Source organism: Oryzias melastigma, linkage group LG14 (assembly GCF_002922805.2).
Source record: "Oryzias melastigma strain HK-1 linkage group LG14, ASM292280v2, whole genome shotgun sequence".
NCBI lineage: Eukaryota > Metazoa > Chordata > Actinopteri > Beloniformes > Adrianichthyidae > Oryzias > Oryzias melastigma.
In genome coordinates this window covers 26,868,471-26,886,589 of record NC_050525.1, presented here as the reverse complement: position 1 = coordinate 26,886,589, position 18,119 = coordinate 26,868,471, and the positions used below count along the sequence as shown (strand labels likewise).

Genomic DNA, 18,119 nt, shown 5'->3' with positions numbered 1-18,119 from the left:
AGGAAAAATAAACACTTTCCAAAATACTGCTTTTTCTGTTGGTTTTATTCCATAGCAACCATTTTATTTTATGGTTGCCTTGGGGTGACGAACAGATCTATGTTACTTTCAGAAGAATTTGCAAAAGTATATTGTTGAATTTCCCTGGCAGCAAAGGTTTTTTCGGTAACCACTCCCACATTCCTGATATGTTCATATCGTATGACGTATCATTTAATTCAGCGATTCATGTATTAAAATTTCACAATATTCAGGTTAAAAGTATGTGAGTTACAGAGAAAATACTCTTGCGAGCTCGCCACGCTACACATTTTTAAATCACCTTTTCCTCAACTTTCTAATGATGCTTGAATTATTAGGAGGCGATAGAAAACTAAATTTTGAAGAAGGTACTAAAAGGGGATTTTTTTTTTTCTTAAAGAAAAATTCAAGATGTTTGATAAAACTTCAGTTGTTGACTCAGCCTAGTGTTGTGTGTGTGAGATTTTCAGAAGATCGCTCGTGCTTTCCACTTTTATGCAAAAATCTTAAATTTTCGTAAATTGTCAAAAAAAAAAAAAGGCCGCCAACCCGTAAGCCCTGTGGCCATCCCATAATCATTTTAAAACTCCCTTTGGATATCCCCCGACATAACACGTGTGTTTTAGTTTTGTTACCGCTTTTATTTTTCTTAACGGTTTCTTCTGCTGTGATGTCATCACTTTTTGTGGGCGGGACATAGTCTTCCACTGTGTCCAAAATTCAAGGTGTGTTCCAGTTTTGGTGAGATTTTGAGTGTGTTGTGGGAGGAATTTTTGCTCAAAGGCTCAGTACGAAATAAAAATTGTGAAATTCATTTGGTGCGATCCAGGACCGAATGAATCTGCAGGGCCGTTCTCTTGGTTCCCGGTAAAAAAAAATACATTTCTGCCGCGTTCTAGACCTGCTGGAGACGACTGGATTTGTTAAGACAACTAAAAAGAGACCGGAGCTGCTTCCTTTCTGTCACGGTGTTGATTCTAACCCACTTTCAGACATTTTTAGCTCTTATTGTTGTGTTTTGACAGCTTCATCATGGAAGCCGACAGAAAACCTCTCCGGAGAGAAACTTTCATTATCAGCTCAGGAAACGGAGACCAAAAACTGAGACTTACTTTCTGCTGTAGATCACCACAAAAAGCAGGAAAATGTGACCTTCTTCGATCTTTATTACAGCATTAAACCAGAAAATATGAGCCTCATATGTTCAGATTTCCATCCAGTACTGGTTCTCTTATCTACCGAACGGCTGAAAGGTCACAGATTTATGTCGGCGGTTCTTCTGGGAGGAGAAATGGCGACCTCACAAATCTCCCCGCCTGTCAGCGTGGTGAGAAGATGCCCATCCGGCTTTAAAAGTCGGCAAAATGAAGCTTTTGTATCATTTAAACCAGGATGAGCCTCTTAAAGTGGTGAGAACGCAACGATACGTCACCAGCGACAGCTATATGACACACATAACTTTTTAACCATTTAGTTCCAGTGGATTTTGAAGTGGAGAAAATCATCGAAAAGTCAAAGAACACAAACATTGGAGCTAAAACTCCGGTGTTAAAGCCAAATTTGTTGGACCGCTCTGTTCTGTCCTCGGCTTTCTTCTGCCCGGTGAAGCCTTGTGTGTTCCCGATGAACACACGGCGGACTTGAACTCAAACCACTGCTACCGTCTGCATGGTCCTGTCATTGAGAACACCGGTAGATTTAGCTCGGTCACCCCCCCGCGACTGCAGTTATCTTTAAAGCTGCTAATGTTGTGTATTTTTAGCTGAGGGTGAGTGTGGCAGCCTCTCATCCATCACCGTGTTCAGACTGAAATAATTGGGTTTATGGGTTGGAAGATGATATTTCGTGGAGAGTTTGTCCACTCCCTGAAGACGAAACCAGACAGCTTTGGCTGTAGCGCCCCCATGAGGTGACCCTGAGTTTGTTTTCCTCACACATTGAAAGTTTCTCTGTTTGATTTGCTGAAAGATTAGACTTTAAAAGGAGAAATGTTGAGCAAAGATCACCAATAAAACCAATATTTACCAAATTCTAATTGGCTGGATACACCTGAACCAGGTAATCAGTCATGATTTAGTCTTGGATTTTTGGAAATTATGCAGACACACAGGCCCTAGAGGCCTGGAGGTCCCCATCCCTGAACCAAATAAAGTCAATTCAGTCGCCATTTTCTCACATTATCAGCACCACATATCAATAAACAGTGATTGGTCCAAGTCGGTCTCAGTCGACGTTTCTATGACAACCACTCTCACCAATGAGAAGGGTGCTTGTTGGAAGTCCACACTCCCACACAAAATCTGTCAAACATTTTGACCGTTGGACATGGGGGGCCATCGGGCTCCATCTACTTTTATTGAGGCATCTGATTGGTCAGTTTTTAACTTAAAAATATATATAAAAAAAAAAATCTAGGTAGCAGAACCACTCCCACACCAAATAAACTGAATAAATTCTTTATGAGAGAGGAAGACAATACTAAAAGTCAATACCTGTTGGCCCCTCCCCAAGTGTAGGGCTTTGGCCCCTCCCCTGCTAGGCATCAGAACCACCCCCACACCAAAAATACCTATTAAATCCTTTGAGAGGAAGGCAATAGTAAAAGTCACCACCTTTTGGCCCCTCCCCCAAGTGTGGGGCATCAGTCAATCCCTTGCTAAGCATCGATACCACCTCAAAGCTACATTCTGTGCCCGTCTTAAATTTTTGGGTTTTTTTGCGTTAGTCTGGAATAAAAAAAAAAACCCTACTTTTTCCTAAAAGAAGGAAAAAATCTCCCAAACCGGGATCTCAAGGCTCATCCAAGAGCCATGAGCTCTTATCACCCTCATTAGCATAATGCGTGTCATGTCTTCATATACCACCGCCGTCGTTATCTGAGGTGAGGAAATGAAGCGCTGCTAAATTTACTCTGTGGCGCTGCAGGAAGCTGTTAGAGCGTCACTGCAGGGACGCCACCGCTTCCCTGACACCTGAAGGTGGGAGCTGCACAGCAGAGGTCACTGCCAAGGTGGAGGGATGCTGCCGCTGCCGCCGCCGCCGCTGCTGCTGCACCAGCTAATCATTTAATGATGAGTTACAGGACGGCTCTGCTCAAACCGCTGCCTCCCAGGCTGAGAGCTGGTTGCTCATTTCATCAGATGATTCACATCTTTATCATCCAGACTGACACAAAACAATTTTAGCAACAAATTTAAATAAAAAGCATATTTTTATCTATTTTGCAGGTCATTTAAGTAATTTTATAGAATATTAATACGTTTTTTTGGGGAGACTAAGTGTTAGTCGGTGTGAAGGCTGCCGGGAAAGTCCTTCTGCATGCTGAGCTTTACGTGAGAAATCTGCTGATTTGTTTCCGATTAAAAACTGCCGGCGGGTTCCTCGCTGTACTCTCGACTTCTGCCAACACTCCAACATTCAAGTGGCCTTAAACGACATGTTTACATGAAAACTAACTTTCATTTGCTTCCCGTGTTACTCCAGGAAATGTCAATAAAAGTCATTTTCAACTCCAAGACAATTTGTTTCTCTTTTTATGTGTTTAACTTTAGCTGCAAAAACGCATTTGGAGCATTTTTTTATTGTTATGAAAATTTAACCTGAGCTTTGTAGAGATGTGTTTTAAGAAAACTTGGCAAGTTTTAAATCTTCAGGAATATGAAGATGAAGTCGAAGTTCCTGTAAAAATCACCTGAAATCCTCACATAAATCCTCATCATTATGTTCAAATCTTCTGATCACAAAGGAAAAAAGAGCTGAAAAATTTGATCTGGAGGTCAAACGCACTGGGGTCAGCCGTTGTTCCGGGCCACGGCGATGACCTAGCCCAGGGTTCTCAAACTCAATTGACCTTGGGGCCACTGAAGGCAGAGTCTGGCTGAGGCTGGTTTGTACGGGGTTCCATTTGTGCCAAAAATATGTTTTTACCTCCACTGTCAATCTCTTTGATCCATTGACTATGTCTACTGAACAAGTTTATTGAATATTTGTTCATGTCTATGTACTACTAAGAAATATCTTCTTCATGTCCTGTGAAATGACAGGAGCTAATGACGCTAGCAAAATTTGCCAAGGACTTTTCTGACGACACTGTGAAACGACAGGAGCTAACGACGCTAGCAACGATTGCCAAGGACTTTCCTGACGACAGGAGCTAACGACGCTAGCAAAATTTGCCAAGGACTTTTCTGACGACACTGTGAAATGACAGGAGCTAATGACACTAGCAACGTATGCTAAGGACTTTTCTGACGGCGTCTGTGAAACGACAGGAGCTAACGAGGCTAGCAACTTTTACTAAAGACTTTTCTGACGACACTGTGAAACGACAGGAGCTAACAACGCTAGCAACTTTTGCTAAAGACTTTTCTGACGACACTGTGAAACGACAGGAGCTAACGACGCTAGCAACGATTGCCAAGGACTTTCCAGACGACAGGAGCTAACAACGCTAGCAAAATTTGCTAAGGACTCCTCTGACGACACTGTGAAACGACAGGAGCTAACGAGGCTAGCAACTTTTGCTAAGGACTTTCCTGACGACCAGATCCAAAGACAATTGCAAATGGAAGGTTTTAAACATAAAGTAAAGTGAAACATCACAAAGCAAATTCAAAGCTAACATCAAAGAAGTGTGGACATGCAGAAGATATTGCTTACTAGACAATTAACTTTAATGTTAAAGGGGGGGAAAAATATCAACTTGTGGGCCACAAATGACCCTCAGCCCGCCAGTTTGAGACCCCTGATATAGACTTGGTTTGACCCTTTTGTCTTTCCTACACGTGCATGCAGCCACACTTGGGACAGTCGCTCGAAAGCACTGCCCCCTTGTGGTTGCATTCAATAAGTAAAGAGAGTATTAAGTAAAACTTTGGATGCCTTAATTCAATTTCTTGAGATGAAACATGTCATAATCTGATAAACTATCATACTGTTTACATGGTGTTACTTCATTGGTAACAAGAGCAGATGGTGATGTTTTTCCCAGTAATGAAGGGACTGCAGTACTCTGCAGGTTATTTCAGGGATGTGTTGAGTTCTCATGCGCTCCGTGTTGCTGTCCCATCTCATCAGGCTGAATATAAAGAGAGCTGCTGTAATCAGTTTTCTATGAGATTACCAAGCGGCGCTGCGCTCTCCGCCCGGCGCCGTCATCTTTCTGTAGCTGTTTCCTTTCAGCGGCTTCAGCCTCACGGTGCCAATCTCCCCCAACACTTCTGTTCATTGTTATGCAGATGAGGCCCAGTTAACTTGCTCCTGCTAATCCAGAGGAGATGAAAGCTGTTTCTGAAGCCTCATGACAAACATGCTGCAGCCAGACTTAAATGAGCAGTTTAGACGGACGGGCCGCTGCATGAATGCATGCAGAGGCTGGCGTCTCCGGTAAACGGAGGAAAACATCACGAGTTGGTGGGATGGAGCCTGGAGCAAACTGAGCGGAGACTGGTGGCAGATCTGGGACAGACTGTGTCAAGTATATGAAAATACACAAATGAGGGTGTTGTGTAACTGACTTCTGGTGGCCTGCAGGCAACCGTCACAACACTGATGTCATTTGTTTACTGCCTTTGTTTGGAACAACAGGATCACAGAAAGCTGTTTTATAGTAGACAGAATGTTTGAAGAAGAGTTTACTGTCTAAATATTTGTCACATCCAAACAATAAATATTTTAATATTGCACAAAACTAACAAATCAGTGAAAAATAATAAAATATTAATTTTGTTTTTGGGAGGTAAACACATTAAAAGAAGCCGAACATTAAAGACTCACTCCGATGAAAATGATATTTTTGGTGTTTTTTTAACATTTTTCTAATGATGGAGGACATACTGTTGCAAGAAAAAGTATATAAATCCTTGGATTCTGTATGAATTTTTATAAAATACAGTCTGGTTAAATTCATACAACACTAAAAGTTTAAGTTTTTGTGTGAAAACGTGAAAACATTCAACGTGAAAAGTAGAAAAAATATGTGATTATAGCATCTCTGTTTTTCATTCAGCACATACTTAAATCTGATATTGTTGAATTTTATGATAAAATGAAAGTTATGTCTCAAAGAAATATTTTCATCTGCAAACCGAACTAGACTGCATATCCTTTATTTTAAATACAATAACAGAAACAAAACTGCATCAGTTCAGAACAGACTGATGACCAGCCTGGTTTAGCATTTCGTAAAGTCGTTCCTTCCCGTCACCACCTGCAGGAACACCTCTGGAGAGGGTTATTTTAAAATCTGTGGATGTTTCGCCAACCCTATTTTTGAAATATATTTCCTTCTGAATCTTTAAGTTTATTTATTTTACCAAATTCATTAATTAAAACAGATTTAGCCAAATTTGAGAGGGTTTTAAATACAACAATCTGAGTTAAATAGTCTATTCTATGTCTGTTAAAGTAAGTAGTTAAGTTACATCAATATTCTAAATTATTGAACTAAAACTCCAGCATTTTCTTGAGAAGCCATATGAAATCAGAAATTAAAGAAATATTTTTATTGTTTATTTATTATGACATGCTTAATAAAAGACAAAAATAAGCAAAAAGTGTTTAAAAACTGCAGAAAATGCACAATTTAGGATTTTATTGTGAATAAAAAATTCAAACATTCTCATTATCTGCACTCTTCTTTGCCTTCCTGGAGATATTTGCCTTAAATAACATAAAAACCCTGAAAGTTGTCTGCTAAACTGCTTAGTAATCCTGAAATTAAAAACATTCCAATGACATGATCATAACTTAGTCAATGACAGGCAATATTTCCATTTGTAGTTAAAGTTTTATTCTCACAGAACTTTCCCTGAGACATTGCAGTGCTACATTACAATCTACGACATGCAGACCGGCCAACATGACATCTCGGTGTTAACAGCTACGCTCCAAGTTTCCTAATTACTGAAACATCTTTTAATATGAAAAAACCCACAGAAGGAATTTGTGTTATAAAGTAAAAATAATGAGCAAACCTCCAGTGTGTCAGCCTTCACACTGCAGCTTTTTTTATTAGAGGGGCTCAGGCCGTAATCTTTTCAAGAACAACCGCTGTGCCTTTCACTGTTTACCCCTTTGAGTGTCAGAGTTTCAAACTGTCTTCTACGCTCTCGCCGTGCAAAGTCCCAACTGCGGTTTGACCGTAATGAGCAGCCCAACTGCTGCTCTTTTTAAATGTTTATCCTGACATGATCAGCTTTCAGCTTTTTTAAAAGTAACAGAGTCAACAATAACTCGACTGTTCGCTGATGGAAGCAGCTTTACCAGCCGAGTCCACGTGAACGGAGCTCACATTTTGGTGACGTCCATCAGGTTGTGAATGTCGATTATTTGGAAGCCCAGGTTGTCGATGCCCTGCTTCTGCTGGCTGCTGTGGATGTTGTGGTTCTTCTGGTCCACATCTGCCTGAAAGCAGTGGATGCAGTGAGGCGTGGTGACCTGGACGCTTTTGGAAAAGTTGGAGAAATCCACGCGGTACTTCCCCGTCTTAGTGCGAGAGATGATGGGCAGGAAGCTGTAACCCCACTGGATCTCCTGAGGGACGTAGGAAGTCCGGACTTGGCAGGAAGAACTGGTGGACTCGGCCATCCCGTCCAAAAAGACCACCAGCTCAAAGTCCTGCTGAGGAAGAGTGTCCTTCGACAGCTCGTAGAAGGGACTTGATTTGTTGATGATGTGGTAGAGGGTGAGCGGGCACACGAAGAACAAGTTATCCTTCCCAGCATCAACCATGAAGTCAACGTCCACCTGATCCAGGATAATGGTCTCTCCATCTGGCGTGGTTGTCGTTCTCAGCAGCTTTCCGTAGATTTGGCTTCCAATCAGTAGCGTCTTCCGAAGATTAGCCACTCGAATGAGGAGACACAGACTTTCTTTCTTCAAGCAGATGACAGCTGTGTCACTGAAGGTGACGGTCTTTGCCCTTTTCTTGGGTAAGGAGATTTTGGCCAAGATGACGCCGCACATAAAACAGTTGATGAATACTCCGATTAGAGACTGGATAACAATCAGAGCCACTGTGCCAGCACAGTGCCCCGTTAGCGCCCTGCCGCCGTATCCAATGGTGGTCTGGGTCTCCAATGAGTAAAGGAATGCCGCCGTTAGACCGTTCACATTGTCTATACACTGGACGTGTCCCTCGGTACGGTTCTGTCCAACCAAATCCCCGTTACTCTTTGCAATCCAGTACCAAAGCAGACTGAAAATGAACCAGCTGCCCGTGAATGCAGCCACAAACAGCAGGAGGACAAACCGCCAGCGGATCTCCACAAACGTGGTCCAGAAGTCCACCAGGTACGCAAAGTGATTGCTGTATTCAATATTGCCAAACTCAATGTTGCAGTGCCCATCTTTGGTCACCAGACGGGTTTTACGGCCTCGGAGTCCAACTGGCTGGATGTGACCGGGGAACAGCTGGAGCATCCTGGAGCTGCAGGAACAAGCAGGTTTGGTTACAGGTGGTTCCGTCTACAGCAGGGGGGTCGAACTCAATCACACAGGGGCCAAAATCCAGAACACACCTTAGGTCACGGGGTGAACAGGATAAACATTTATTGAACACTCTAAAACTACATTTTAAAACTTTAAAACCATAACTTTTTATCATAATTATGAACTAGATATATAGCATTACCTTCAATAATACTAGTGTGAATGCTGTAAGCTGAATTTGGCTGCTGAAGATGCTGAAATTGATATTTAAAAATGCTGAAGCTGATAGCCAGCTAAAATATTAGCTAAATACCAAATTAGCCTAAAAAAACAGGAAAAAAAAGGTTAGCCGAAACAGCATGTAGCTAAAAAAAATTACTTCAAAATATCCTAAAAAACTGAAAAAGTCTAATTTGACCAAAACAGTTAGCATGTAGCTGAAATATTAGCTAAACTCCCAAATAGCCCTTAAAATCTTAGTAAATGCCAAAATAATCCAAAAAGCTAGCAGAATGACCATTTTTAAATTTTAAAACCGTAACTTTTTAACTTGACTTTTGGGTTTTATCCTCACTTATCACTTTGGGCAGAAATCTGGAACTGGTCTGATTCAGTTACATGTAATTTCCTCCAGATGAAGACACTATTCTTCTAAACAGCCTTCTTAGACATATGTCAGAATTCTTACCCCATTGGCAGATTTTCTTTAAAGTTCTACTCCAACGCTATTTTTTTCTATTGTTAAATCGTTCAGTTTGATTATAATTGTGCGTTTTTTTAGCCAAAATCAAAAAGCCTGTGTGTTTTTTTAAGTTATATGTTCTGCACAGCTGCAGGAGCTCATTAAATATTCACCTTTAGGTTGTGTGCGGGATTGTTTGCACATTAGCAAAGCTAATTTCTTAGCATTCCTTTGTTTAATCTATCCCGCTAACTTATAGCATCTCACTAGCCCGAGCTAACATTAGCGTAGCCAAAAAAGAAAAAAAAAAAAAAATGGCGGGCAATATTGAGGCTATCCATCCACACAGTTTGAGCCAGACGAAGAAAACTAATTTTGTCTGCAAGTGGATGCTTTGGAATTGGAGTGGAGAGGCGAGACTTTGGAGCACAAATCCGAGCATTTTCAAACCGCGTGTTTTCATCTGCTCCTGATCCAAGTCAGTTTGAATAAAGAAATACTCAGAAATGCTGCTTTAATCTTAAATGTGTTAAATATGTGCTCCATTATGAGAAAATGCTACAAGATCATATAAAAACACAACTTTCATTGATCTTTAAGTAAGCAAAGGATCTTTTAATGGGGTAAGAAAAAAGGTCTATCCAAGAATTATTATTTTAATAAGGCAAACTAGGATAAATTTACTAATGATAAACTTTCTTATATCTTTTTAAGGAAGGGTCTTTTGACTTTCTTTGAATACAGGTTTTTCCAGTGTGAGTTGTGGCCATGAAACGGGTCCCCAATTCAATCTGTTTAGCTTCTAAAGTCTAAATCCAAACTCTTAAGATAAAGAAGAGGAGATTTGGCAACATAATTACAAAAAAATGTTGACAACAGTTATTTATCACTGGATTATAAAATTAGTGAGAATAGTTCTTTGTAGGTAAAGGATGTTAATTTGACTGAAGCGCTCTTGTATTATCACATGCATTATAAATTAGGTCTAAAGTGCATAAAAAATAACCCTCTCTTAAACTTAATATGCTTTTCCAGTTCAAATCATCCTTAGAAAGTCGGGTGAAGGCATAGCTTTGAAAACAGGTTTGTTGTATAACTTACCTGACAGCAGCTTCAAATCATCCATAATAGCAGAACAGTTTGCATTAGTCTTGTTTTTAAAAGAACAAATCTTTGTTGGGGTGGACGTACCTGCTCACAGAGACCATGGGCCCCGAGTGCTCGCTCGAGAAGTGCTGGAACTTTGGACTTCTTTTCCTTTCTAGCGGGTGGCCAAGGAGGCCTTGAAAAGAGTTTAATCCACAGTGAAATTTCTTAATCCCAGCCACATGCCACCATGTACACAGGCCCCCTGCAGAACTCCCAGCGGGGCCACTCCCCTTCATCACCAACAACACGACCGGTGGTGGCCCCCCGTGGGCCCCCACACTGTACCCAGCCTTCGCTGGAACCCGGTTGCTACTTTGAGGCACAAACAGGAGCAGAGAAAACAGTCGATGGCTTTGTTTTCAGATTTACAGGAGGCCTCACAAAGAATCTTCTCAGCTGAGTTTCCTCATCCTCCTCCCCCAACAGGGCTGCAACACATTTACATTAAAATGAGGGGCCGTGGGGGCACCAGCAACCTGTCCTTGACATCCTCTGCTGTATCCTGAAGGACCATTTCATGTCCACCGAGCTTATTTTCATGAATTCTCAGCTGTGTGTAAAGGAAGGGAGCAGAAGATCCCGTTCCGGTCGTGTTGATTCGACTGCACATGCAGCCTGTTGACACATGTCTACCATCACCCTCATTAAAGGAAACATCGGACAGAGACGGACCTCATTTCCTGTCAGTCTCAACACCCAGCAGTCTGTCCTTGTGAGGTTTCCTCCCAGGTTTAATTTCCTGGTTGATGAATCTCTGCATCTTGTTTGCCAGTTAAACTGAACAGTACGAAGTTCATCATGTCCTGTCTCACCTTCAGATCCTCAGGAATTCTGCAGAAGCTGGTGAGATGGACCTGCAGGTGTTCAGAGGGGAATCTTCTGAAGCTGTAAAATATAACTCCAAATGCCAAAATGGGGCAATGAAGTCAGATCTGTGTTCTGTTTTCAGCAGCAGTTTCCTCCCCAAAAATCTAATGTTTGATCCATAAGCAAGAGTGCTGCCACAAACCATTATTTTGACAGACTAATCACCGATTGTTTTTTCCAATAGTCGACCAATCGGGTCAATCGGGTGGTGAAATCATTATGTGGGAGTTTTTTTTTTCTTTTTTTTGGCCACAACCACAAGCTTAGTGTCTTTTTAACATGGCATTTTAGAGAATGAATTCCACAGAATTGTATGTAAATGTCCATGTAATTGAAACTTTCAACTAAAATGATCTTTAAAATATTCTTGTATTAGTGAAACTAAACATGATGATTCAGGGAAAATGCATGAAAAGCTTCAGTCTTATCATTTTAAAGGAAACAATTGAAACAAATTCCAATTAATATATTATAAAAACATAAAAAATCTACAAACTAATTATATTCCATTACAAAATATAGTTTTAACAAGGCTTCAAACACTTTTTAAATAGTAAACAAGTTTAAAAAAGCTAATTCATGTTAAGTTTATATTTAGTGAATATGTGGGACCAGCAGACAGCTCATTAATTCAGTGTTAAGGATTATGAGCTGTCTGAACTTCAGTGGGCATTAATTATGGAGATGCTCATCATGGACGGTAGTTTAAAAGATGTCGCCTTCCAGCAAAATGTTATTAATAACTGAAAGAAAGAAAGCTTTTAAAGCAAAATATACTATTGTGTTGAATGCTCACACATTAAGTTTTTTAACTAATTTTGCATAAATAAGCCATTATTGTTGGGTAATTAATATATTAAATGTGTCTGTTTTATTTAGGAAATGCAACTAGCTGGTTGGCTAAGAAATGTCGCCATCTTGTGGCCATTTTGTGTTAAACTTAATTTGATTTTAACTAAAATTAATAATACTGATTAATACCTAAACTAAAGTAAAGTTTTGCATTTTATAAAATAAATAAAAAATAATTATTTGAGACTAATGAGTTCTAGTAGTTGTTTTAAAAGAAACACTAAAGAAAATGTTAAAAATCAGCTTTCTATTAGAATTATTGTTATAATTTAAACAAAATGTTTAAATTATTGGATCTTTTTGTCAATGTATGTGAGTCAATGAGTGTGACTTATTAAAAAAAGGAAGAGATATTTCAGATAATATTTTAGAGACGTGAAGTAATGACACAACAACACATGTCTTTTCAAAAACATACGAGAATCTTTGGTAAAATTGATCATTTTAAGGTTGAAAACTCAGGAAGTCAGAAGTGGAACATCCCTGTTAAGACTGAGGAAATTAGTGGGATTTGTCTCTAAAACAAAGCAGCTGTTGTCTGTGTGAGCGGCACCACACAACAACAGCTCCGCTGGAATCTGAGGAGCAACAGAAGGCTGGATTTTTGGCATTTTTACAAGTTACACTGCTTGGGGGGCAAGTCAACAGTTGGCCCGCCTCCCTCTGCTCCATTCAGGCCTTTTCTCTTCAGCTGATTCTCTCCAAAACAGACCAGACGGTTTCTTGATTAAAAGCTAACAAAAGTGCACAAAAATCCATCGACCAGAAATTCTTCTTTTCCTTTGCAAATCCGAGTCTTTTTTTTCTATGGAGGCATAACTCAGCCTCTGTCACACAATGTTCCTCTCCAGCATGGGCTCCTGCTCCAGAATCCGCTTGAATCCAAAGTTGTTCAGGTCCAGAGTTTGGAAGCTCCCGTCCAGGATGAGCTCTGCCACGGCTCGACCCACGGCGGGCGAGTGCTGCAGGCCGTGGCCGCTGAAGCCGGTGGCGAAGTACATGTTGTTGATCAGAGGGTGCACGCCGATGATGCCGTTCTGGTCGAAGGTGTTGTAGTCGTAGAAGCCCGCCCAGGCGCTGCTCACCTGCCCAGAAAACCTCAGTCAACATCCTGTGACATATTGATGTTTGACCTATGGCGCCCTCTGGAGGCTATTTTATGAATTAATAGAATAGATTTAACATTTATTCAAGATGAAGGGTGTCTTAACATTGAAAAAAACAGTAGAATATTAATTTAAAAAGCCACAAAGTTTAAATAAAATGAAAAAAACTTATTGGATTCTTCCTTCTTTAGGTCGCTCAGTGGTGTTCACGACATGAAGGACATTTGGAACGAAGCTCGTTTTAACCAGAGGAACCCTGAACCCCCATCCAAACTTAAAATCAGAGTGTTGGGGTAAGAAACTGCCTTCCTTCCTTCTCCTCCTCTCTGCATAGTGCTATCTCTGAAGATTTGGAGTTTTACCATCATTGCTACTCATGAATAAGTAACCAAACAAATATGGTTGATCAGCAGCTTCCTCCAACTTCAGCATCTCTGGAAACAAAACCCACCTTGAGTTTCTCAAACGCAGGAACTCTGCTCGCCAATTTGGGCCAAACTTTGTCCTGGAAAAACTGGTGGTCCACCTCCAGATCGCTGGTGTCTGGCTCCTCCCCCTAAAACCCAACAGTGGTTAGACGTTCAGGTAGGACAGGGGTCTGCTGGAGCCACATGTGGCTCGTTTATCCCTTTATTATGGCTCTCTAGCTGTAATGAAAAATGCTAACAATTGAATAAATAAGAAATTAATTAGTTAACATAAGTCATTTCTGTTTAGATTATTAACATGTCAAGAATCTACACAAAAAAAGTTTAATTTACTGTCAGAAATTCTGTAGAAATTTTCTTTGAAATTGTATTTTTAATAGTTACTCAAATTAGAGTCTCTAAAAGTATTTTTGTTTTGGAAAATTACACTAAAGTGTCTAAAGTTTTGAACAGATGTGGTTTAAAATGATGATTTTGAGTTGTGTGTTTTCACTGATAACCTCAAGTTATTTTAAATGTTTTGAGTTTTTTTTAATAGATTCTACTAAAATGTGTATTTTTTAGATTAAAAGGGAAAAACACACGAAAATCCTAATAATTAAGAATATCATGCTTGAATGCCTTGCATTTTTAATTTAAGTAAGGACCTTTATTGACACAGAGTTTTATTTTGAAAGGAACTTGTGTGTGAGACACTGTTGTAATATTTAAAAGCTAAATTTATAAATCAATGTTTAATTGTCAAAAAAAACATAAATATTGCGCATTTTTAAACAATAAAAATGGGGTCTTGGTGGGTTCTGGTGTGTAAGAAACTAGACTAAATGTCTCTTTTAGCGTTAAAGGTTGCACTTCGAGTTAGGATGTGAGGATGCAAATGAGAAGCTGCTTCTTACCTCCTCAGGTGACACCCCAGTGATGTAGGTCCCTCCTAAGCCCTCCCTCCTGAAGTAAACTCCAGAGTAATCGATTAAGAACGGCGTGTCCAGACCCGGCCCGTCAGGGCAGTGGACCACGTACACATACCTGGAGAACCGGAGCAGACCAAAGCTTTCTACTCAGTTGTTATTGATGCGGTGGGTTCAGGGGGACAAAGATTATGATGGCTCCACCTCTTCCATTAAATAAAAAAATAGTCATCAAAACAAGATAAAAGCTTCATTTAGGATTTTTTTCATGAAATGTTGACACTTTAAAGGCTTGAAACTTGTCAAAGAATTTTAAAAAGGCACAAAAAAAGATAAACTTTCAAAAAAGTCACACAATAAATCAATTAGAGTAATATTTTAACAATTTAAAGAAAGGAAGAACTCGGAAAACATTGTTAAGATGAAGAACCGGATTTTCATACATAAAAACACAAGATTTATCTGTTTTTTCTCACAAGTTAATTAATAAATCATTTTAATAATTAAAAAAATTGAGCTTTTGTGGAAAAACTATTGGAAGAAATGAAATCTTACTGAAAATGTACTTTTGTGGTTTTTTTATGCCTTAATTTTCTTAAAATCCTTTTATTTATGTTGCAAAAACACAGTATTTAGATGTTTCCTTACAGCTGAAAACACAGTAAAAGCAGAAAGCAGAGGCACAAATACCAGGACACCGTTGAGTCGCTGTCCCGGCAACAGAACCCAAACAGCATTCGGACCTCTTTTTTTAAAGGAAACGAGCGGCCCGGGTCGGTGACCTACCTCTTTCGAGGCTCCACTGGAACTGGAATTCCAGAGAAGGAATCTTTGGGGCCGAGGCCAATTCCCAGCATCTCCGCCAGTTTTCCAGAAAAGGCTCCCGCCGCATTCACCACGATGGCACAGTCGACCGGCTGGTACTGCAGACTGTTGGGCATCTGCACCTGCTCCACACAAACCCCCATCCCATCGTCAGAGGCCCAGAGGGGTCGCCAGAGCACGCACCTCAGTGCCAAGCTTTTTATTTAATTACTTAACCACCAAAAACGTCCAGTTCTTTAACAAAAAAATGTATTCTCTTCGGTCAAAGAGATTCCAAAAATCAGTAAAAATAAGAACATTTAACAACACCAAGTCTCTCCACCTTATAAGTTAATATAAATTTATTCTTAATGGAACAAACGTAGAAAAAACTGTATTTCAAATATTCTTCTGCAAAATTAAAATGAAAAAATGAACAGAAATTCATTTTTTGTCTTAAAATAGATATAAACTTTTCTGAAGTTGATTTCCTTCATGTTTGGTCAGCTGCAGTCGCCCATTTAAGCCACACCCACTTTTAAGGCTGCTTTCACACTGCACTGATTGGTCCTCACCTGTTCATTTTAAAAGTTTATGTCACTCAAGATCTACATCTAGCTCTGCGTAGATAGTAGAGGTTTTAGAATAAAAATTTGACAAGAATTTCTATCCCGAATCCAAAACTGCAAGATTAAAAAAACAGAAAAGACACAAAAAAATGAAAGTCTCACTTACTTTGACAGACTTGATTCTCTTTATTCCCACTTTTTCGTCGTCAACGGTTGTCAGAACATTTGTTATGGACTTAAAACCTGCAGATGAGAGATGCTTTGTGGTTTCCAGTGTTTGTTAAAGTACGACAAACAGATTTCAGCTTGAAAGTTGTCTTTACTGCAGAGAAAATGTTGAAATGTGAGGAGAAAGCTGCCAATTATGTCGTCATTTCTATGAGCTCACATTCATCTTAGCTCAGATGTGACGATTTGTGTTGAATCATTTTAAGAGAAAAGATGTTTTGAGGAGCTGTGACCCACCGGTGACTTCCCCACAGAACTGAGTGACTCCCAAGGAAATGGCTTTCCTCTTAAAGGCGTTCAGGAGAGTCCAGGGATCAAACCAGCCTTCGTTCTCCAAGCCTGCACGGCAGAAAGACGAGCAGAACTCTGAGCAAATCTGTACAGCAAACAGTTTCTCTCTGAAATGAGTCGATAAAAACGCCCAGTTCTTTAAAGAGAAAATCAAAATCTCTTTAGTGAAAAACATTCTAAAAATCAATAAAAAAATTGGGAACGTTTAAAAACCTAAATAGCAAGAGACTAATTCTCTCCACCACAATTTAAAGCTATTATTAATTAAACCAACACAGATATAAACATTTTTAATTACATTTTAGCTTTAAAAACAAAGAAAAATGATTCCTGACGACTTTGAGACTAAACTATTTGCAGCAGAAAACTCATTTAGGCTTTAATTTTTAATGTTCACTATTACCTGAAGCTCAACGTGCAAATGGAGTTTTTATGCTTTTGGCAGCAAAATTTGTTTAAGGATTTTTCGACCTCGGAGAACGATATAACATTTAACCTTTCAAAAATCGGTTTATTTTTCCCATAATTCAAATTTTCATTTAAAAGTGTTTAAATCTGGAAGTTGGAGTATGAAGCTACATGTGTGTGAATGACTCGGTGTGCTGTCTATAACAAAAAGCATCAAATAAGCCACATGGGTCAAAGTCACGGCCCGGGGGCCGAATCCGGCCCTCTGGGTAATTTAATCCGGCCCTCCAGATCATTTTATTGTAATTAACGGCCTGATGTTATCTTGTACTCATTTCTAACTTGTATTAATTTGACAAAATGTATTTTTATGGAGAGTAAAATATTTTAAGTTATTTAACAATTAACCAATCAGATGCTTTCCTGCTCACCGTAGGACGCCAGCGCCACGCCGTCTGTGTCGATCCACGGAAACCTCTCCTTCAGTTGAGTCGGAGAGAGGAGAGACACTTTGGCTCCGGCGAGCCTGAAACGACCACAACCATCAGACCAATGAGTGAACGGATCCATGAAGCTTCGAGGCTTTGAGGCTTCGCTGAAGACCAGAACACCTCTGGGTGTTGTAGTTCTCCTCCATGATGTGAGCCACCTTCTCGTTGGCGAGGAAGAGGTACCCCGAGTGGTTGAACTGCAGGTCTACGGGCTCTTCATTCAACACGCCCAGATGTTCCTGAAAGGACATGGAGGAGTTCATGGAAGAGATAAACCAGAACAGAACATCCTCTCTCTGCTCCTCATCAAGCTCTTCCCCCTCGGCGAGTTCACCTCGACCTACATTGATGTTCCTCATGAAGTCTGCGGAGGCCAGCGAGAGGTGGATGTTCTCGGGCAGCGAGAACTGCTGGCGGATCCCCCCCGCTGACAGCACAGTGGAGGCCTGGGAGTACTGCAGACGGCGCCATGCCGAGAGAAAAGCTGCAGTTAGGAGGGCAGCAAGTACGTTCTTTAGAACTGCACATGAAAAATAAATGCTGAGTCATCATTTAAGACGGAGAAAAAAAAGGTCACAAGTTCATCCCACAGATCTTTGTGGTCACAACACTGACTCCACCTTCACTGCTACAGCTGAACAAGCTGGAGGAGAGTTGGAGAATAGATTGGGACTCTAACAGTTAACAAATGAGTCTAAAACAAATACATATTTTTTTTACATAATTATGAACTAGATATATAGCATTACCTGCAATAATGCTAGAGTGAATGCTGTAAACTGAATTTGGCTGCTGAAGATGCTAATGCTGATAGTTGAAGATGCTGAAGCTAATAGCCAGCTAAAATATTAGCTAAATGCCAAATTAGCCAAATCATAAAAAAAA

General features: G+C 40.1%; 2 protein-coding genes across 3 annotated transcripts in view; both read right to left on the bottom strand.

The window, feature by feature from the left end:
- Window positions 1-6,788: 6,788 nt before the first annotated feature.
- On the bottom strand, window positions 6,789-8,608 carry kcnj1b (potassium inwardly rectifying channel subfamily J member 1b). Its single transcript, XM_024266415.2, has one exon. It carries the CDS (start codon window positions 8,440-8,442, stop codon window positions 7,309-7,311), a length of 1,134 nt encoding a protein of 377 aa, XP_024122183.1. The 5' UTR covers window positions 8,443-8,608; the 3' UTR covers window positions 6,789-7,308.
- A 3,744-nt stretch (window positions 8,609-12,352) lies between these two features.
- The window catches only part of foxred1 (FAD-dependent oxidoreductase domain containing 1), an 8,289-nt gene continuing 2,522 nt past the window's right edge, over window positions 12,353-18,119 (bottom strand). For both annotated transcript variants that reach the window (XM_024266412.2, XM_024266413.2), the window contains exons 3-11: window positions 17,579-17,689; window positions 17,355-17,473; window positions 17,175-17,269; window positions 16,282-16,383; window positions 15,983-16,059; window positions 15,230-15,390; window positions 14,432-14,561; window positions 13,559-13,663; window positions 12,353-13,086 (exon numbers count right to left, since the gene is read on the bottom strand). In XM_024266412.2, coding sequence (XP_024122180.1) covers window positions 12,832-13,086; window positions 13,559-13,663; window positions 14,432-14,561; window positions 15,230-15,390; window positions 15,983-16,059; window positions 16,282-16,383; window positions 17,175-17,269; window positions 17,355-17,473; window positions 17,579-17,689 — 1,155 coding nt within the window. In that variant the 3' untranslated portion in view covers window positions 12,353-12,831. The remainder of the gene's footprint in view (window positions 13,087-13,558; window positions 13,664-14,431; window positions 14,562-15,229; window positions 15,391-15,982; window positions 16,060-16,281; window positions 16,384-17,174; window positions 17,270-17,354; window positions 17,474-17,578; window positions 17,690-18,119) is intronic.

Excerpts from the sequence above, each read along its gene's own strand:
- kcnj1b (XM_024266415.2), bottom strand. The coding sequence starts at position 8,442 with ATGCTCCAGCTGTTCCCCGGTCACATCCAGCCAGTTGGACTCCGAGGC.